We start from the raw sequence: 22,012 nt of genomic DNA on the forward strand, positions 1-22,012 counted from the left end.
CACGTTCTAGAAGGGAGAGCGGAAAATCTGTCCTCCCGCTGCTATTTTGTCTCGGCGGCGTTGTCCCTGATGTGTGATTTGCCACGCTTACTGTCTGCAACTCCCGATGTAAGCCCAAGTTCAAAAAATAGGAAGTTTTGGTCCATTTTCTTTAAAGCTGCGTTATCAGCGAACTAGCACAATGCCCGGCACGTGGTAAGAGCCCAGTCCCTGCTTGTTGAATGAATTGGCAAGCTGGAAAAGGTATGCAGGTGATGTTAGGTGTAATGGGGAAGTAGGAAGTGGAGGAAGATAGAGAACGGGTGCTGGTTGTACCTGGTAAGTGAAGCGGTTGGGTTAAGCCTCACTGAGTCAGAGCCGTGAGAGCAAAGCTTGAGAGAAGGGATGCAGTAACCAGGTGGATCCCTGGGAGGGGGGCACAGGGAGAGAGTACAAAGATCAGAGGCCAGAGTGATTGGAGCAGAATGAGCAATCGAGAGAGCTGTGGGCGATGTCAGACGTTTTAGGGCCACGCAGGCCATTTTAAAGGCTTTGGCTTTTATTGTAAACAAAGTGTGAGGCCATCTTCAAATTTTGCTCCAAGGAAAAAGAACACCCAACTTAGGTTTTCAGAGGGTGGCTTTGGATGCTGTGTGGAGAAGAATCTATCGAAGACAGAGAAGCGGGGAGAGCAGTGAAGAGCAGCGGGAAGAACCCATGGAGAAGACAGGCACTGGTTGTGAGAACGGTACCGAATAAGGCCAGTGTCATGGGGAATGAAGGCAGGAGCCAAGGTGGACTCCAGGGTTGTGGCCTTAGCAAATATGAATGTGATTGTTATTTACAGGGAGATTTCAGAAATGCAGGGTTTTTTGTTTGTTTTTGTTTTTTTGTTTTGTTTTGTTTTGTTTTTGACAGGCAGAGTGGACAGTGAGAGAGAGAGAGAGACAGAGAGAAAGGTCTTCCTTTGCCGTTGGTTCACCCTCCAGTGGCCACCGTGGCCAGCGCGCTGCGGACCAGCGCACCGCGCTGATCCAAAGCCAGGAGCCAGGTGCTTCTCCTGGTCTCCCATGGGGTGCAGGGCCCAAGGACTTGGGCCATCCTCCACTGTACTCCTGGGCCACAGCAGAGAGCTGGCCTGGAAGAGGGGCGACCAGGACAGAATCCGGTGCCCCGACCAGGACTAGAACCCGGTGTGCCGGTGCCACAGGCGGAGGATTAGCCTATTGAGCCACGGCGCCGGCCTGAAATGCAGTTTTGAGCTCCTTGCATCCTTGATGCTTCTCAGATGGGTTTAGAGATAAGTGTTTGATATTCGTCAACATATATCAGTGTTCTGTAAAAACAGCAGAAGCGGAGCAGCCGGGACTCTAACCATTGCTCAGATATCGGACGCTGGCATCACAAGTGGTGACAACCTGCTGTGTGACAATACCAGTCCTAAAAGTTCTTGTAATTACGTTCTTGAAAACTCACGTTTGGGGCTAGCACAGTGGTATGGCAGGTTAAGCCACACCGCTGCAATGCCAGCATCCTGTATAGGCACAGGTTCAAGTCACGGCTACTCCACTTCCAATCCAGCTCCCTGCTAATGCACCTGGGAAAACAGCAAAAGATGGCCCTAGTGCTTGGGCCCCTGCACCCACGTGGGAGACACGGAAGAAGCCCTGGCTCCAGTCTGGCCTAGCCTTGGCCATTGCAATCATTTGAGGAGTGAACCAGCCGATGGAAGATCCCTCTCTCAGTATCTCCCTTTCCTCTAACTCTACCTTTCAAATAAATTAAATCTTAATTTAAAAAAATAAATAACCCACTGGTTCAAGTGATGAGGCATGGTACTAATCAGAGATGAGCTACAAGAATTAATTGAACTAAGACAGAACACCAGCTGCTGAAGATAATTGTGAAAGCAGCCTGGAGCATGTTCTACTTAAATTCACCATGACTCATATTTTTCCTTACCCTTGAAAACAAAAAATATATTTATTTGAACATCAGAGTGACAGTTTCCAACCACTGGTTAAATTCCAACGGCTGCAGCAGCTGGGGCTGGGCTGGACCAAAGCCGGGAGCCTGGAGCTCTGTTTGAGTTTCCCACATGGGTGGCAGGAGTCCAAGGACTTGGGCCATCACCTGCTGCCTTTCCGTGCTTGTCAGCAGTGAGCTGGATTTGAAGTGGAGCAACCTGGACTTGAACTGGCACTCAGATATGAGTGAGACGCAGGCAGTCCAGCTGACACCTGCAATACTTGCCCTATGTTTGTCCTTTCTTAAAAGATTGTTTGAAAGGCAGAGTTACAGAGAAAGAATCTTCATCTGCTAGCTCGCTCCCCAAATGGCCACAACAGCCAGGGCTGGGCCACATCAAAGCTGGGGACCTGAACTCCAGCCTGGTCTCCCACATGGCCGGCAGGGACCCAAGTACTTGGACCATCCTCTGCTGCTTTCCCAGGTGCATTGGCAGAGAGCAGGATCAGAAGAGCAGTGAGGACCTGAACCATTGCTCATGTAGGATGCCAGTTTGCAATGGCCTAACCTGATCGGCCACAATGCTGGTTCCAGGGCTTAGTTAACATCTGTTTTACCCTGTAAATATTTGGGGGGTGGAATGCCTCTGTGACTTGCCCCAGCCTGAAAAGCATTTCCCCTGCAAGAAACAGCATGGTCTTTCCGGTACTTTCCACCTCTCCTGTACAGTCAGGTACATTTCCTGTGTTTCCTCAGCCTCATTCCTGTTTTAGCTGTCTTCAGTTGAAGTATAGTGCACAGATGCAAATGCAGTCTCCTTAAGGAGGTCTTCGTGCCACGGTAGCAGGGAAATCTACCCTGCCTTCAGCTCCTGCTTAGCTGGTTGTAAAAGCTGGATCAGTAGACTCAGTACGGGAAAAGCACAGATCTGATAAATGTCGATATGCTAATGAAGGAAATGAAGGGTCCCACTTCATGTCAGTGGCTTTACAGTCTTGTCCTCCAGGAAGAAGGCCAGAACTGCATGAAAAGTGCTATATTTTTAAGATTTATTTTATTTATTTGAAAGAGTTACAGAGAGAGGTAGAGACAGAGAGAGAGGTCTTCCATCCGCTGGTTCACTCCCCAGATGGCCACAACGACCAGAGCTGTGCTGATCCAAAGCCAGGAGCCAGGAGCTTCTCCTGGGTCTCCCACGTGGATGCAGGGGCCCAAGGACTTGGGCCATCTTCTACTGCTTTCCCAGGCCATAGCAGAGAGCTGGATGGGAAGAGGAGCAGCCAGGACTAGAACCCGGCACCCATAGGGGATGCTGGCACCACAGGTGGAGGATTAACCAAGTGAGCCACAGCGCTGGCCCCATATATTTATTTTTTTAACCTTGTTCTTTTATTAGAATTAGGTCAAGATGTATCTGTTCTACAAAAATTTTTAAGAGAAATATGCCTTTATCTGGGGAAATACAAATATATATATATATATTTTTAAAGGCTGGTGTTTAACGCAGCTGTTTAGGTGCCACTTGGGACACCTGCATGCTGTATCAAAGTGCCTGGGTTCAAGTCTCAGCTCTGCTTCTGATTCTAACTTCCAGTAATGTGCACCCTGGGAAGCCCGTAGGTGGTTGAGTTCCTGCCATCCATGTGGGAGAACCACGTTCGGTTACCAGCTTCCATGTGGGAGTGAACCCGGGGATTCGAGAGCTCTCTGTGTGTCCTTGGCTGCCTTTCAGATAAGTGAAAATCAAAATCAACAAAACCAAAAACTCTTCAAACTTTGAATTGATTTTCTTTTAGCTTGGGATGTGGTGATGCCTGCCAGACTTCTCCGAGCCCTGGCCGGATCTCACAGTCTATTACCCAAAGCGCATCAGTGCCGAAGACCCATTCATTGGATGTTAAGTCCACGTAAGGAATTTGAAACTACAACATGCAACACCCTGACAATACGTCAAAACTTGGATTTGTTCTTTCCTGATGCATCGGCTGGTGGTTTGAATAAGTTTCAGATGCTGGGAATGAATGAGAAAATATTAAATACAAGCCTGTTCTCTCCACTAAATATTGCACGTTGCCAGGGTGAAAGAGTGCAGCTTCCAACCCTGAAGTCATTGGATACTTGCAGGAAAGTGACCCACAAACCAAACTTCTTGGGTTCTAAGTGGTTTATAAAAATATTAAGGAGGAATTACTCATCTGTATCAACCGAAACCTTTGTTCCCAAACAAGACGTTCCTCAAATCAAGAGACCACTGAAAGCTTCCAGGACCAGGCAACCATCCAGGACCAACCTCCCAGTGCTGTCCGTGAATGAGGTAAGGTGGGTGCGTTAGTGATTGTCGCTCACACTAAACTAGTGTGCTTGTACCACAGCCTCGCTGCTAACCTAAGAGAGCTAGCAACCCACTCAGTGTTTGTCATCAAGGTCTTTGAATCCTAATATATCCAGGAGGAATCACAGTGTTAATTTTTGAGAATGGATGAAGGCTGGCGTGGCACAGCAGGTTAAGCCTCTGCTTGTGATACTGGCATATTGGAGCACTGGTGTGAGGCCTGGCTACTCAGTTTCTGATCCAGCTTCCCACTAACGCACCTGGGAAGGCAGCAGATGATGGCCCAAGTGCTTGGGTCCCTAACACCAATCAGGGAAACCCAGATGGAGTTCTTGCCTCCTGGCTTTGGCATGGCCCAGTCCCAGCTGTTGCAGCCATTTGTGGGGAGAGCCAATGGATGAAAGAGCTCTATATCTCTATATCTCTTTCTGTCTTTCCTTCCTCTCCCTCTGATTCTGCGTCATTCAAATAAATAAATCTTTTTTTTTTTTTTTTTGACAGAGTAGACAGTGAGAGAGACAGAAAGGTCTTCCTTTACCATTGGTTTACCCTGCAATGGCTGCTGCGGCCAGCACGCTGCAGGCAGCGCACTGCGCTGATCCGAAGCCAGGAGCCAGGTGCTTCCTCCTGATCTCTCATGCGGGTACAGGGCCCAAGGACCTGGGCCATCCTCCACTGCCCTCCCGGGCCACAGCAGAGAGCTGGACTGGAAGAGGAGCAACCAGGACAGAACCCGGCACCCCAACCGGGACTAGAACCCGGTGTGCAAGCGCCGCAGGCGGAGGATTAGCCTATTAAGCCACGGCACCAGCCAATAAATCTTCTTAAAAGAAGAATATGTGAAACATTAAAGCAAAATATAAGCAATAAGATATATAAAAATATAGTTTATGAAATATTGGCCAAAAGCGGCTGAAGAAAGAGGACAGTATTAAGTCCAATCTAGGAATGGAGCTGCAAGGAAAAAAAAGTTTTTAGAAAATCAAGCTAGAAATTCTTCATCAGATTAAAAAGCTAACCGTGCAAACAGGCAGCATTCATTAGCTGCTCACTGTGCGCTGGTGGCAAGTTGACTTGGCAAGGTAGAATCAAAAATCAGCAACAAGGTGTTTGTGTTTTCATCCTCTGAAGCTCCAAGGGGGTAGTTTTTACTCACCAGTAAGGCTTTCAGGATTTTTAGCTACGGTTTGGCACCTCTCTCAAAAGAGATGAGCTAATTAAGGGTCGAGATCAAGCCCTTGTTATCCTTTGTGTCCTGTAGGATGCCTAGAATTGTGCCTTGAGCTGATAAATGCTTATTAAATTGGAAAGGTTGGAAAAGAGGCAAAGGGATCTTTAATGTCTGCGGTCACCAGTACCAGCATTAGAAATAGGAGTGCAGATATCTAAAACTTGACTAGGCCTTCTGAGACAGCCAGGCCTTCCTTTGCATCTTGATTTTTTTTTTTTTTTTATTTGAGAGGTAGAATTACAGATAGAGGGAGAGACAGAGAAAGGCCTCTTCATCTGTTGCTTCACTCCCCAAATGGCCACAATGGCTGGAGCTGAACTGATCTGAAGCCAGGAGCCTCTTCCAGGTCTCCCACATGGGTGCAGGGGCCCAAGCACTTGGGCCACCTTCCACTGCTTTCCCAGGCCATGGCAGAAGCTGGATCAGAAGAGAAGCAGCCAGGTTAGAACCGGCACCACAAGTGATGCTGGCACCACAGGCAGAGGCTTAGCCTACTGTACCACAGTGCTGGCCCTGCATCTTGATTCTGAGAATAGAACTGAGCGTGTCTGATTTTGGCTGTTTGTTTTCCTGTGAGGACAACAGCCTTTGATCAAGTCCACAACTTATTACTCATCCTCAGGTTGTGAAATCAGGGGTCAACGAATGCTTGTTATTAAGTCTCACATTTTGCCTGGATTTTCTGCACCCAGACGTAAGGAGTGGCAGTGCTGGTGTGGGTGCTACACTCAAGACTGCCTCTTTCCAGGCGCCTGGTTCCCAGGGCCTGGAGGTAGGCTGGGAAATTTCTGTTAAGTAGAAAAAACTGCCTTGGAGGCAGATCCAGAAAAGAGAAAGTTTGTTTTTTCCTTTGTTAAATCTAGCAGCACAGTGTGTCCAGTTTCTTAGGAAGGAGGTGATACAAAGAAGATACTTTTTTTATAGTTATGGACTGAGAGCTATCAAAAGAAGCTTTGCTTTATTTCTTTGGGGTGGCCCTAGACTTGGAGGCAATTCTCCTGAGTTCGATTTTCATTAGGATTTTTTTCTGCTTGCTTTCAGGAAAGAATTTGAAATAGATTTTTAAAATTCAAGGCAATTCCATATGAAATAATAAAGTAATTTAAATTTAGCAGAGCAAACAGTTGATGTGAACAGAAAAATAATTGTTATCATGTACCTGGTGTGAGTAATCTAGTTGGACACTGAGTATTAAGAAGCTTAGTATTTAAAGGAAGGAAGAAAGGGAATCTCCACGGGTTATGTGTCTCTTGTCTGGGTGGGGTGTGGAGAGTGTCAGAGCAAAACATAAAAAATGTCTTTTTAGAAAGGAGTTTGTTTCATTTATTAGAAAGAGGCAGACAGAAAGATCTTTCCTCTCTAGCTTACTTCCCAGATGCCCTCAGCAGGTGGGGTTAGGCCAGGCTCGGTCCAGCCACATGGCTGTCAGGGACTCTTCCACCTGAGCCCCCATCTGCCGCCTCCCAGGGTGCACATTAGCAGGAAGCTGGATTGGAAACAGAGCCAGGCCTCAGATCCAGGCACTCTGATGGGGGTACAGGCATCCTAAGTGGCATCTCAACTCCTGCACCCAGTAAAAAATGTCTTAAGGGAGTTGACTTTCTCCAGCACTGAAGTTAAGAAGTCATTTATTTTATTTCATGAGTCCTTTTATTATAGGAGTTGTGTAACAGACAATGACTGCAGCTGCAGTTTTGGGAAAACGAGAGAGATGTTATCCTTCAAAAAGCACAAGAAAATTGTGGGAAATCTTACTTCTCTGAAGTAATCTGAGGTGATATAATTTCAGAACAATGTTTTCTGAAGGTTTTACTCTTCATGGGAGAAATCAGTCCTGACATGTGGCTATGTAGGTGCTTCAAAAAGTTTGTGGAATGGAATGAAAAGATGAGCTTACCTTGGTGCTGAGAGTTTTGAAATCCATGCATAACTTTTTCATAATACACTTCTCCCATGAACTGTTTGAAGACCCCTCATATTTTCTCATGACAGAAGACAGACTTCTCTGTCCCCAACAGAGGGCCGCTCCACTTTCATGTGGGTGTGGTGGGGCTGGAAATCCTTGTAACCAGATGTCCTTTTTACCACCCTTGAATGGGACGAGGGAGGGCCTCTGCTCAAGGGCTGTTTGTCCTTTCCCACTCCTGCTCCTGAGCCAGCATTGGAAACTGAGTGGGTTTCACTCATCCTGCTTTGGAATTAACCCCTTACCTGGTCTCATTCGTAGAGACCTACTGATTTATTCGCCTGCCCCCCCCCCCATCCCATGGGCATGAGAGCAATGGTAGTGCTCCTTGTTGTTCATGTCCCACACTTTAGAAGAATGCTGGAGGATGAAAATCACTGGTCTCAGCAGTAAGGAGCCCGGCAGCAGGAGAGTGAGAGGATGCCCATTAGTGATTTCCAGTCTTAGCGTCACAGTGTGCTGTAACAGTAGCTACTGAGCAGTCAGTCTTTAAAAAATAAATAGATAACATCTAAGTGCACTGCTCCTAATGAAGCTAATGACTGGTATGTCGAGCTTGTATATGGCAGTCACTGGTGTGTGTGCATAGATGTGTGTGCAACATGATTTCTCATCATAGGGTGTAGTCAATAAAGCCTACAAGCAAAGCATTATACAGTAGCCCTCCTTTATCCATGGGGAAGCCGTCCCAAGATACCACTCCCTGCTCCATGGATGCTTGAAACTGCAGATGCCTTTTCCATCTTTTAAAAAAAATATTTCTGGGGCCGGCGCTGTGGCACAGTGGGTTAAAGCCCCAGCCTGCAGCGCCAGCATGCCATGTGGGCCCCAGTTCGAGTCTCGGCTGCTCCTCTTCCTATCTAGCTCTCTGCTATGGCCTGGAAAAGAAGTGGAAGATGGCCCAAATGCTTGGGCCCCTACACCCACGTGGGAGACTGGGAGAAGCTCCTGGCTTCTCTCTTTGGATCGGCACAGCTTTGGCTATTGTGGCTAATTGGGAAGTGAACAAGAGGAAAGAAGACCTTTTTCTCTGTCTCTCCCTCTCACTGTTTGTAACTCTGCCTCTCAAATAAATAAATAAAATCTTTTAAAATTTTCTTTTAAAGATCTATTTATATTATTTGAAGGTAGAGAGAGAGGGCTTCCATCTACTGGTTTACTCCCCAAATGGCTGCAATGGCTGGAGCTGGGCCAGTCCAGAGCCAGTAGTTTCTTTCAGGTCTCCCACATGGGTGCAGGGACCCAGATACTTGGACCATGGTCCACTACTTACCCAGTCACATTAGCAGGGACCTGGATCAGGAGTGGAGCAGCTGGGACATGAATTGGCACCCATTTGGGATGCTGGTGGCACACTGTGGTGCCACAGCACCAACCCCTCCCCCAAAAATTATTTTTTTATTTTGGAAAGACACGCACAAGCACACACACACAAATTTCCATCCGCTGGTTTACTCTCCAAATGCCTGCAACAATGAGGGCTCAGCCAGGCAGAAACCAGGAGCCCAGAATTCAGTCTGGGTCTCCCATATGGGTAGCAGAGACCCAAGTACTTGAACCATCACCATGGCCTTCCAGAGTGCACATTAGCAGGAAGTTGGAGTTGGAAGTGGAACGAGGTCTTGAACCAGGCAATCTGATATGGGATCCCAAGCAGTGTGTTAACAGTTGTGCCAAATATCTGCCCTGCCTTTTCCATTTTAACTACGTACATAGGCACTGTGGCTATAACTTTGGTGGTTTGAAGTGTCTCAGCAAAACTAGCACAGATTCTTGTCCTTCCTTCACAATTTCAAAAATAGAAGATTGATTCTGGGGCTGGCATTGTGGCACAGCAGCTTAGCTGCAACACTGGCATCCCATACCACAGTGCCAGTTCAAGTCCCAACTGTTCCACTTCTGATCCAGCTCCCTGCCAATGTACCTGGGAAAGTAGTGGAAGATGTGGAAGATATCCCACGTACTTCAGCCTTTATTACAAATGTGGGAGAGCTGGGTAGATTTCCTGGTTCTGGCTTTGGCTTGGCCCAGTTGAGGCCATTTGAGGAGTGAACCAGCAGATGGAAGATCTCTCTCTGGCTCTCCCTGTCTCTCTGTAACTCTGCCTTTTAAATAAATAAATTTAAAAAAAGAGAGATTCATTCTTATTGTAGACCTTAGCAACTTCAGCGTATGATTTTTTTCTTTCTTTTAGTTGGGAACTTTCACTTTTTCATTTAAAGGAAGCACATTATAGCTCTTCTTCGTCATATCCAAATTGCCAGCCTCACTAGTCATGCACTTTGGGGCCACTGTTAAGTAGAATAAGGATAATTTGAACATGAGCACTGCAACACTTCAACAGTCGATCAGATAACCAAGACAGCTTCTGAATGACTAACAGGCAGTGTATGCTGCATGCCTGTGCTGGACAGAGGGATGAGTCATGTCCCAGGCATGGTGGAGTAGGATGGTGCGAGATTGCATTGGTCACTCAGAATGGTGTATACTTAAAAACTTAGAAATTTGTTATTTCTGGAATTTTTTTAAAAAGATTTATTTATTTGAGAGGTAGAGTTATAGACCGTGGGAGAGACATAGAGGTCTTTGATATGCTGGTTCACGCCCCAGATGGCTGCAACGGCTGGAGCTGAGCTGAGCTGAGCTGACCCGAAGACAGGATCCAGGAGCTTCTTCTGGGTCTCCCACATAGGTGCAGGGGCCCAAACACTTGGGCCATGTTCCACTGCTTTCCCAGGCTATAACAGAGAGCTGGATGGGAAAAGGAGCAGCTGGGACACAAACCAGCACCCATATGGGATGCCAGTGCCACAGGCAGAGGCCTAGCCTACCTACTACACCACAGTACCAAGCCCCTGGAATTTTTTTTTTTTTTTTAAAGATTTACTTATTTGAAAGGCAGAGAGGGAGAGGTCTTCCATCTGCTGGTTCACTCCCCAAATGGCTACAGTGGCCAGAGTTGCACTAATCCAAAGCCAGGAGCCAGGAGCCTCTTCCAGGTCTCCCATGCAGGTGCAGGGATCCAAGCACTTGGTCCATCCTCTGCTGCTTTCCCAGGCCACAGCAGAGAGCTGGATCAGAAGTGGATTAACCGCCATTCAAACCAGCACCCATAAGGAATGCCAGCACTACAGGCAGCAGCCTTACCCACTAAGCCACAGCACCAGACCCTGGAATTTTTCTTTTAACATTTCAAATTGACCATGGGTAAGTAAAACCATGGTTTCAGGACTGGGGAAGGGGGGGCACTATCATCCCAGTAATGTAAAATGTATCCATGTTTTATAACTTCCATCTACAATCAGTGTATAGCAGAAAAGTAGGCGTCTTCCTCTTGGTAAGTACACCTGTTTCTACTCACTGTCCTCTTGACACCAAGATGTGGGGTTTTCTCATCCCCCCTCACCAACCTCTTGTCCACCTCTCCAGCCGCAGCTCAGTTCAGTTCTGGCAGTGACTAAAGAGTTAGTTTGGACACTGCAGGATAATTTCAGGTCCATGAGACTACCCCTCACATCAGACACGCGATTCAAGTTCCAGGTTGACTCCTGTACCATACTACTACTACTACTACTACTACTACTACTACTACTACCTTTTTTTTTTTTTTTTTAAGATTTTGTATATATTTTTTAAAGGCACAGTTAGAGGAAGAGACACAGAAAGCAAGAGATCTTCCCTCTGCTTGTTCACTCTCCAAATAGCCACAATGGCCAGGGCTGGGCCAGACTAAACCCTGGAGCTTCTTCCAGTTCTCCCATGTGGGTACAGGGGCCATCCTTTGCTGCTCTCCCAGGTGCATTAGCAGGGAGCTGGATCAGAAGTGGAACAGCCAAGACTCGAACCAGTGCCCAGATGGGATTCCAGCATTGAAGGCAGCAGCTTTACCTATTACGCCACAACACCTTCCCGACCCTGTACTTCTAACAACCAGCTGTCATTCGGGGTCTCGGTGACACCGTCCTCTGGTTTGATGATTTGCTAGAATGGCTCACAGAGCTCAGGGAAACATTTACTGGTTTCTATAAATGTGGTTATAAAGGATACAGATGAGCAGCCAGAGTCAGAGGCGTATCAGGCAAAGTCTAGAAGTGCCCAGGACACAAAGCCTGTGTTCCTGGGGGGTTGGGGTTTGCCCCCACCCTCTACACAGAGGCACATTGTCCAATCTGAACCAAACTTCTTGTTGAGGTGTTTACATCACGTAGACATGGTCAACCGTGGGCTGAATGCAGCCTTTCTCCCTTTCCCAGGGATGGGCTGGGGGCTGAAAGTTCCAGGGTTCTCATCAAGGGCTGGTGTTCTGGCAGGTGGCCCCATCCTGCCGCCATCCAGGAGCCCAGCAAGAGTGACCTTGCTTGAGCAGACATTCCTGGTGCTCATGGAGTGACCAGGGTGTCGGAGCTCTGTGCCAAGAACCACGGACAGAACCCAAACATAAACTCACTGTTAGAACACGGCCATGTAACAGCAACATGGCCATAATATACTAATTTTCTTCAAGAAAATTAGCAATGCTACTAAAACACAAATTGTACATTGATTTATGGCCGCATCTGCTGGAGCTTTGTCTTCTGTACCAGAAAAACAAAACACAACCGAAATAAAGTGGTTTGGGCTGCTTTTGTATTTTAAAACTGGAAGTCCTAAGTTTAGGCCCTAAATGCAGTGACTATTTTAGGTTGGTTGGTTGTTGATCTCCATCCTGAAACCTGAAATTTGTTTTACATATATGTGCAATTAGTGCTAAATATAAATTCACTATAAAAACCCAGAAAAACCATTTCTAAAAATGAAAGCTTTTCGCAGAGTGACAGCATCCTTGGTTCATGGGGGTAAAATGGAAAGAAAAGACATTCTGTGGTTCTCTCTTCCTTCTCTCATCAGGCCTTAATAAAAACTTGAAATTAAAAGCACAGGAAACAAGATGACAAAAAAAGCCAATTATTGGGCCAGCGCCGCAGCTCAATAGGCTAATCCTCCGCCTGCAGCACCGGCGCACCGGGTTCTAGTCCCGGTCGGGGCGCCGGATTCTGTCCCGGTTGCCCCTCTTCCAGGCCAGCCCTCTGCTGTGGCCAGGGAGTGCAGTGGAGGATGGCCCAAGTGCTTGGGCCCTGCACCCCATGGGAGACCAGGAGAAGTACCTGGCTCCTGCCATTGGATCAGCGCGGTGCGTCGGCCACAGCGCGGTGGCCATTGGAGGGTGAACCAATGGAAAAAGAAGACCTTTCTCTCTGTCTCTGTCTCTCTCACTGTCTACTCTGCCTGTCAAAAAAAAAAAAAAATTATTAAAACGTGTGAATTGTTTAATAATAGAACAAGCCCCACAACTTAAACAGAGACTCAGATCCAAGAAGTTGAATTCAGGGAGAGCAGGGTGGCAGCCATGTCCGCAGTGCCACTGAGTAGAAATTCGAGCCAAATGAATCAGAAATACTGCAGGAAGGTAATAAGGTAACAATCTTCGAAAAATGGAACAGAGATCCTTGGAACAGTTGAATGAAGACAAGTTGTTTTTATTTATTTATTACATTTTAGGCTTTTATTCAGTGAGAGAAATCATAGGGATGTGAGAGCTTTATCTAAGAGAGAGAGGTAAATCTGGGTTCATACCAAGCACCAGGAACCAGCCACGTAGAGGAGCATCTAGGCCAGGAAGCCTAGGGCAGGTGGCCTGAAGGCCACGCGCCCTGGAGGCACAGGGCTACAGCAAGCCCCCTCCTGGCAAGAGGCCAGGGAAAGGAAGAGAGGCGCAGGGCACACCTTGTCCCAGGCTTCTAACCCACTTCCAAAGGGGAGTGGTTAATTAAACAAGTTGTTTTTAAAGATGTATTTGTCATCTATTTGGACATAAGAATCTATTTTCTCATAAACATGGTGATTGAATACTTCAGCTCGTCTCATCCTTGAGAGTTCAGAGTTCCATGTATTATAGCATGGGTGGACCTGGCCAGTAACAAACTAGAGTGAAACCAGCAAGAGACAGCGGGGAGGAAGGGGCTGCGTGGGCTGGAGACCACGCGCTGCCTACTCTAGTTCGTGATTGCCACGTCTTCCACTGGGTCAGGAGATGGTGGGAATCCAGATTTTATGCAGTGTCTCCACTTGTTGTTGACAATTAGCTCAAACTTTAGAAATGCTATGTAGGTCAACTCTTGCGTCAGATGTTTCTTTGAGCTGCAGGTTTACAACCCTGATTCTAAAGACACAGGCTCCACAGTTTTCAGTACAGTTATGGGAAAATAGCTCCACTGGACCCACTCTTGACCTTTTTAATCCCCTGTCCTCCTCTGGTGCCTCTTCTCCCACTTCAGCCCAAACGGAGTGCGTCAGCTGCAGCAGTCACGGAAGTAATTCTGAGGTCCACCCTCATAGTCTGCAGTTTTGCCTAGCGAGGGTCAATCTGTTAGTTGTCACAGGCAGGCTCTGCCTGCGCTGGCCGTACCAGATGCCTTTTAACAGGACTCCTCCATTCCGCCAGCTTAATCGCTGGGTTCACATCACGTCTGCTCTTTTCACTGCTCAAGGCCATGAAAAAATAGCCAGCACTCGTAACCCTTCAGCACCCACGTGGTTCCCACACTCCCATCACCACGACTTCTTCCACTCTCTTGATCCACGTGTATGTGACTGTGTCTGTGTGCTCCTCCCTCCCTACACAACCCTGGAAACTAGCCCATCCGTTCTCTGAAAACAGGGCAATACGTCCATGCGTGCCCACTTATCCAGAGACAGAGTTCGTCTGACTTTGCAGTTTTTCTGATTCAGGTGCACTGATCTTGTTCCTGAGAGGGTATTGTATTGAGTTTAGACTTTGCCATTTGTGTGGATCCTCAGATCCTCTGTGTTCATTCATCTCCTTTTGAGTGTAGACAGATTGAGGACAGAGCAAAGCAGGGTTAGGCAGGCAAGAGAATGAGAGGACTCGTGGACTGGGTCTCTAAAATCTTACCCTGGGAATGCACCGGAGCAGCCAAGGATCTAGGAGCCAAGAAGGTAGGTCCTAAGAATGACTCAGAGCTCTTTTTTAAAAGATTGACTTATTTTTTGAAAGTCAGAGTTACACAGAGAGAGAAGGAGAGGCAGAGAGAGAGGTCTTCCATCTGCTGGTTCACTCCCCCATTGGCCATAACGGCCCGAGCTACACCAATCCAAGGCCAGGAGCCAGGAACTTCCTCAGGGTCTTTCCATGAGGGTGCAGGGGCCCAAAGATTTGGGCCATATTTTTTTTTTTTTAAGATTTTTATGTATTTATTTGAAAGGTAGAGTTACAGACGGAGAGAAAGGTCTTCCTTCTGTTGGTTCACTCCCCAAATGGCCGCTACAGCCGGCGCTGAGCCAATCCAAAGCCAGGAGCCAGGTGCTTCTTCCTGGTCTCCCATGGGGTGCAGGGCCCAAGGACCTGGGCCATCCTCCACTGCACTCCCTGGCCACAGCAGAGAGCTGGCCTGGAAGAGGGGCAACCGGGACAGAATCTGGCGCCCCAACCGGGACCAGAACCCAGTGTGCTGGCACCGCAGGCGGAGGATTAGCCTGTTGAGCTGCGGCACCAGCCCTTTTTGCTTTTTAAAGCTGACTTAAACCAACTAAATTGATAACAGAAATCACTAATGGATTGTGTCCTGCAGTTTGAAAAAACATAGCCATGGGCCATATTGCTTACTGTGTGTGTTACCGGTCGCGAAGGGGAAGGCGGTTTCCAGAGCAAGTCTCATGGACTCTTCCTCAGCCTAGTATTGAAGTAAAAAGCCGGGAAACAATTTGCAAAGAGGCAGAAAGTTTTATTCAATTGGCAAGTGATAGGTAAAGCGTCTGGTCTGAGAGGAGACCAGGCAGGGTGCTTGAGTGAAACACTGGCTTTGAGGAAGTGTCCAGGTTTTTAAGTCATTACTGTTGTTTTCCAGTGGGTCATTCTGTGGGGGCACCCATTGGATGGGGGTTTCACATAGGTATGTTGATTGGCTTGGGGCTTGGAGATGGGGGGGCGGGTCACCTGGAAACTGTCTCCTCAGGGGCTCAGCCCCCTCCTCTGCTAGCTCTAGGTGGAAGATGGCAACTAACTTGAAGAACTAGTTTAAAACTGCAAGGTCACACAAGATAGCCAGGGCCTCTCGGACCGTCTAACTCTCCCCAGGTGCTCAGCCCCTTCCCTTGCCAGCTCTGAGTGAAAACCTGCACCCACCCTGAAGGTGTGATTTAAAGCCACAAGGTCATGCATGCAGCACGAGAAGCTATTGTGGGGGAGATGCCAGCTGGCCTGGAGACAGGCTTTCCAGCCACAGCGGGCAGCCTGCTCGTGAAGGACATTCTCCGTAGGTCTGAAGAGGCCCACAGACTCCCAGCCCCACTGGCTGGCCTCAGTATGTATGCCATATAGACACACACAACATGATAACTATGTATGCACAGTACAGGAACCAAAGCCCTAACCAAACCGGGAGGCATTTCCAGTTTTACAGGCAAAAAAATTTTGAAATCCCTGCATAGTATTTTCATAACATTTTTGCGTTTTTGGAGCTTCCTCATTTGATAAGGAGTCTGTATCTTGCTCCATCTTTTTTTGCCTTGTAGGGGCAAGATCTTTGGTAGAATGAGCTGAAATTTGTCTCCAGGTCCCTCTGTCTCTTCATCCTTGTCGCATCCTTTGTGTGAAACCTTTGAGGTTTCTGAAGACAGTTCTGCAGCACCAGCTTTGCAGCTGGAGTCGCGTAAGGTGACACAGCTGCCGTCACACAGGTGTGTCAGCCTCTTGGTAAACCGTGTTGTGCTCCTCTCTCTGCAACAGGACCTGATGCACTGCACAGCATTCGCGACAGCAGACGAGTATCACCTGGGAAGTCTGTCCCAAGAGCTGACCTCCCACGGATACGTGGAAGTAACAAGCTTGCCTAGAGGTACTTCTGCTTGAACCTGGGGCCAAGTATGTTAAAATGCATTAGAAAATCATTTTCTGTTCTGTCGTCTGAAGCATACACCTGTTTGCCTTTCATTGTCTGTTGAAAGGATTTTATCATTAAAGTGGCATTTAATCTTTTTATACAAATAACATGTAAAGAAAAGAAATTGTATTTACAGAGGACTTAGTTCTCAGAATAAAATCAGTGTGCTTTTATTAAGTTTCAGTTATAGGATCACTCTTCCTTGAGATGATCAAAGGCCAAACAGCTTCCTGTCATGTCAGAAAGTTATTTTAGTACTGCAGAATGCTAAAACTGATAGAAATAGGAAGAGCAAAATAGACAATAATCACAATGAATATAAGAAGAAATATTTCGAAGATTTTAGGTTAGTCTCAGGAAGGATTCTCAAGAAAGTAGTGATTTAATTAAAAATGAAAAACTTAGGACATTTTGATGGAAGAAAATTTTATAGTAAAACTCAGATATCTTCATAACAACAAAATTTATGAATTTAGCCCAGAGTAGCAAAAATAGCAGGTTGGAAATCTCCCTGCTAGCGGAAAATCTTTTTTTTTTTTTTTTTTTTTTGACAGGCAGAGTTAGTGAGAGAGAGAGAAAGGTCTTCCTTCCATTGGTTCACACACACACACCCCCCAAAGTGGTTGCTACGGCAGGAGTTATGCCGATTCGAAGCCAGGAGCCAGGTGCCTCCTCCTGATCTCCCATGCAGGTGCAGGTGCCCAAGTGCTTGGGCCATCCTCCACTGCCTTCCCAGGCCACTACAGAGAGCTGGACTGGAAGAGGGGCAACCGGGACAAAACTGGCACCCCAACCAGGACTAGAACCCGGGGTGCCCACGCTGCAGGCAGAGGATTAGCCAAGTGAGCCAGGGCGCCGGCCCCACAGAGGAAAATCTTAAAGAGAGTCATTGAGTCCATATAAAAACAGCTGTGGGGGCCAGCGCCGTGGCTCACTTGGTTAATCCTCCACCTGTGGTGCCAGCATCCCACATGAGCACCGGGTTCTAGTCCCAGTTGCTCCTCTTTCAGTCCAGCTCTTTGATGTGTTCCAGGAGGGCAGTGGAGGATGGCCTAAGTGTTTGGGCTCCTGCATCCGCATGGGAGACCAGGAAGAAGCACCTGGCTCCTGGCTTCAGATCGGCTCAGCACTGGCCGTGGCGGCCATTTGGGGAGTGAACCAATGGAAGGAGGACCTTTCTCTCTGTCTCTCTCTCTCTCTGTCTATAACTCTACCTGTCAGATAAAAAGAGGAAAACAACTATGATGTCCGTGTGGTTTTTCCAGCCTTGACCATTTGAACAGATGATCTGTGCCATTTGATAACAAAAACAAGTTGTAGCTGACTTAGAAAACCAGCTGTAGAGGCCAGGGCTATGGCATACTGGGTAAAACTACCACCTGCAGTCAGCATCCCATATGGGCGCTGCTGGTTCAAGACCCATCTGCTCCATTTCTGATCTAGCTCTCTGCTATGTCCTGGGCAAGCAGTGGAAGATGGTCCAAGTCTTGGGCTCTTGCACCCATGTGGGAGACCTGCAAGAAGCTCCTGGCTTCAGATCAGCTCAGCTCTGGCTGTTGTAGCCATCTGGGGAGTGAACCAACAGATGGAAAACCTGTTTCTCTGCCTCTAACTCTCTGTAACTCTGCCTTTCAAATAAATAAACAAACCTAAAAAAAAAGAAAATCTGTCCAGAGCCCCTAAGATGAAAACTTGCCCAGGTGCATCCCTGGCTAAGATGCCAGCAGCATGGCTCAGTGCCTTGCAGACTGGGGGTCTCCATGCCTGGGTCTCTTCTTTTAATTTGTGTTACTCTGGCTACATAGAAAACCTCTGACTGGTACAGCATGTAGTTCCATGGGAAGTTAGAGCTCATTAAAAGAGGTACTTTAAGACTTGGGCTCTGTCTGAAGAACCTGTCCCCTAACTTCTCCCAGAAATTCTGAAATTTTGAAGATAGTAATTTATATTTAGAAATATATGTTTTGCAAGTTAATAATATATTTTTGGTATGTTAACATTTATAATGTGCATTATAGAATATGTGTGTATAATAAATATTATTACCTTAATATGCAAAGCAACTATTCTTGATAAATTTTGGTATATTAATCTGTTTAATAATACTGATTATTTGAATGTGAAAACTTAAAAATAACTACAAATGATTTTAATGGTAGTTTTCATAATTAACCTGGAAATCAGATATGTTTAGAAATGTTCAGTATTGGCCGGTGCCTCAGCTCACTAGGCTAATCCTCTGCCTGCTGCGCCGGCACCCCAGGTTCTAGTCCTGGTTGGGGCGCCGGATTCTTGTCCTGGTTGCTCCTCTTCCAATCCAGCTCTGCTGTGGCCCGGGAGTGCAGTGGAGGAGGGTGGGCCCTGCACCCACATGGGAGACCAGGAAGAAGCACCTGGCTCCCGGCTTCAGATTGGTGCAGCGCACTGGCCATAGTGGCCGTTTTGGGGGTGAACCAATGGAAGGAAGACCTTTCTCTCTGTCTCTCTCTCTCACTGTCTAGCTCTGCCTGTTAAAAAAAAAAAAAAAAAACGAAAGAAATGTTCAGTATCTTTTATTTCTGTATATTTTCTATTGGGCCACACTTCATACAACAGAATTTAAAAATCATCAGAGCCTGGGAAGAGTGTGGGGAAGGGAGGGATGGAAAGAGGATGGTTAATGGGTCGCAGGGCTGCAGTTCGGTAGGAGGGATAACATTTAATGTTCTGTAGCTTGGTACGGTGAATGCAATTGACAATAATTATTGGATATTTCAAAATAGCTAGTAGAGAAGATTTTGAATGTTGCCAACATAAAGATATGATATGTGTTTGGGATGTTAAAAATGCCAGTTACACACCGTATACATGCACTTAAATGTCATACCATACCCCATAGATATCATTATAATTATGTGTCAATTAAAAATAAAAAGATAATTTTTAAGTTCAGTAGAACGATTAATTTGAGAATATTCAAATTACATTATTGATGAAATGGTGTTTAAAGGAAGTTATATTAATACTTCAGATTTTAGTTTAATTTCATAAAAAGCTTAATTTGTTAAAGATTTATTTTACTTGAAAGGCAGAGTTACAGAGAGGCAGAGAAAAAGAGAGAGATTTTCCATCCTCTGGTTCAGTCCCCAAATGGCCAGGACAGCTGAAGTTGGGCTGGTCCAAAGCCAAGAGCCAGGAGCTTCTTCCTTGTCTCCCACATGGGTGCAGGGGCCCAAACACTTGAGCCATCTTCTGCTGCTTTCACAGGCCACAGCAGAGAGCTGGATTGGAAGAGGAGCAGCCAGGACTCAAACCAGTGCCTATCTGGAATGCAGTGCTGTAAACCCGCTACACCACAGCGCCAGTCCCAAAGCTTAATTCTTGAACCTTAGTTGTATTGAACCTAGCACTTTAATAATTGGTAGCTGGACTGATTACTTAATCAAAAAGGGTGTGGGTGAACAGTTTTAAAATGTACTAACAATAATAGCAAAGTAATTTAATATGAAAATAGTTTATTTCAAAATAATATGGGAGTCATTTAATATATTAAAGCCTATCAAACTTTAGTAGAAAGAGAGATTGAGTTATGGGCATATCATGGTAGATAAATGACCTTAAGTACTTTATAAAAATGTTGTTAAGTGACTCTTAAACCTATGTCACCCTGTGAAATAGCTTTCATTCACTGATCTTTAAACCACAGATGCAGCAAATATTTTGGTGATGGGTGTGGGAAGTTCTGCAAAAGAAGGTGATCCTGGAACAGTGTTCTTCTTCAGGTGAGACAGGAGAGAAACCTCAGTGGGAAACAGGGTCATGGGCAGGGAATGGTGGCCGCCCAAGGTGCAGGTATACCTCTTTAACAAAGGATCTGTTCAGAAATGTGTACGTGATTTAAAATCAACATTTGGTTCTTGTTTTAGCTCGGACAGTTCATCAGTGTCAGGAATCCTCTGATAAATCCTGTTTTGAAATAGAGTTTCGAAACTAGTGATCTTCCCCTGCTTTGTCTGTAAATGTGGGTTTCCATTGACTGCTGATGTAGACACCACTCCCGTTGTCTTCAGTGCTCTCAGCCTTGGCCCGTGCCCTGTCTCCTGCTGTCTTTACATCCTTGCCATTCTCTTTCTGCCCTTCTGTAGTTTCTCAGCTAAAGTTTAGCCCATCTTACTTCTCCAGAGACTTCAGCTGGTGAGACCTCATGTGCGAGTACACCTTAAACTCTCTCTAGGCTCTTATGTTAGCAAGTCTGCCTAGGGACTATATTGTCAAATCAGTAAGTGAATCATATTTTTTGAAAATTTCATTCTGGAAACATCCTATAAGTTATCTGAACGTGGCCTTATTATCACCCTAAAGAATGTGTTCTACCTTTAACTTAGTTGATTGCTTTGTTCTTTTAAATCAGGGAAGGAGCTGCTGTGTTTTGGAATGTGAAAGACAAAACTGTAAGTATAAGTGAAATATAGAACTATAAAAAGCCTCTAAGAGTACAAATCTTTAATTAACCCTCACTAATTTAAAATATTGGATGGAAAGTCAGAACCATCCTAGCTATACAACCGACAGAAGTATTTTAGCATGTGATAATGTATAAAATGAATAATGTATACAGTTACTTGCAAGTAATACATTTTCTAAGCTATATCATTCATGGGAAGTGATTTCTTCAGTAGCCAAATCGGGATTTGTTTAGTATGTACACAGCCTTTTTAGAAGCAGTTGGGTGGCCAGGGTGAGTTAAGCCACAGCCTGCAGCGCTAGAATCTGATCTAGGTGCTAGGTTCAAGTCTCAACTGCTCCATTTCCTATCCAGCTCCCTGCTAATGCACCTTGGAAAGCAGTGGTGGGTACCCTAGTGCTTGGGCCCCTGCTCCCATGTTGGAGACCTGGGAGAATCTGCTTCTGACTTTGCCCTGGCCCAGCCCTGGCTGCTGCGCCATTCGTTGAATGAACCAGCAGATGGAAGACTCCCCTTCTCTGTCAAATAAATAAAGCTTCACCAAAAAAAAAAAAAAAAAAAGCCGCAGTTTGGTAATAAACATCAAGGTTTTATATTTAACTCAGCAGTTTTATACTCAAGAAGTTATCCAGAGGAAATAATCACAGTTCATGCATGATGAATTATGAACAAATTTTCATCGAAGCATTATTTACAATATCAAATATTATAAATAGATAAAATATGCAATAATGGGAAGCTTGTTACATATCCATAGGATAAAATATACTACAACTCTTAAGAATCATATTCCTAGGAAACTGCCTAGGTATATGATATAGTTAAACTCAACGAGCAGATTACAAAATATAACCAACATAATATCAGATCTTATTTAAAAATAAGCTTCATGGAATCACAGTTTAGGAAATATACCCTCATGTAATGGGGAGGGGGAAGATAGTCAATAAATAGGCATTTGTATAAAAGTACAAATGCTTGAGTTCTAAAATTGGAAAAACCGTTTTGGACAGCAGTTTAGCGATATTTATCAGATTTATAAGTGTGTGTGTCTTTTGAGCTAATATTTCCTAAAGAAATACTCCCACAAGGCCATGAAGATAGATGCATAAATAAAGATGGTGTCTTGAGGCATTATCAGAGTAAAAAGTAA

At 45.9% G+C, this 22,012-nt stretch overlaps 1 protein-coding gene across 18 annotated transcripts in view; it reads left to right on the forward strand.

Annotated features, from left to right (window-relative positions):
- The window catches only part of RMND1 (required for meiotic nuclear division 1 homolog), a 45,601-nt gene that overhangs the window by 1,590 nt on the left and 21,999 nt on the right, over window positions 1–22,012 (forward strand). For 5 of the 18 annotated variants that reach the window (XR_016234466.1, XR_016234467.1, XR_016234464.1 and 2 more), the window contains exons 2-5: window positions 3,744–4,261; window positions 16,262–16,370; window positions 20,101–20,176; window positions 20,806–20,845. Coding sequence is in view for 8 of the 18 variants with exons in the window: in XM_017345423.4 (XP_017200912.3) it covers window positions 3,758–4,261; window positions 16,262–16,370; window positions 20,101–20,176; window positions 20,806–20,845 (729 nt within the window). In the remaining 10 variants the exon portion in view is untranslated. Of the gene's footprint in view, window positions 1–241; window positions 319–583; window positions 774–3,743; window positions 4,262–16,261; window positions 16,397–20,100; window positions 20,177–20,805; window positions 20,846–22,012 lie in introns of those variants that run through there. The other 13 variants (XR_016234465.1, XR_007922790.3, XM_089333606.1 and 10 more) reach the window with 8 other exon arrangements.

This window comes from Oryctolagus cuniculus, chromosome 5, assembly GCF_051225735.1.
Source record: "Oryctolagus cuniculus isolate XC-2025 breed Fujian yellow rabbit chromosome 5, ASM5122573v1, whole genome shotgun sequence".
In the NCBI taxonomy this organism is placed as follows: Eukaryota; Metazoa; Chordata; class Mammalia; order Lagomorpha; family Leporidae; genus Oryctolagus; species Oryctolagus cuniculus.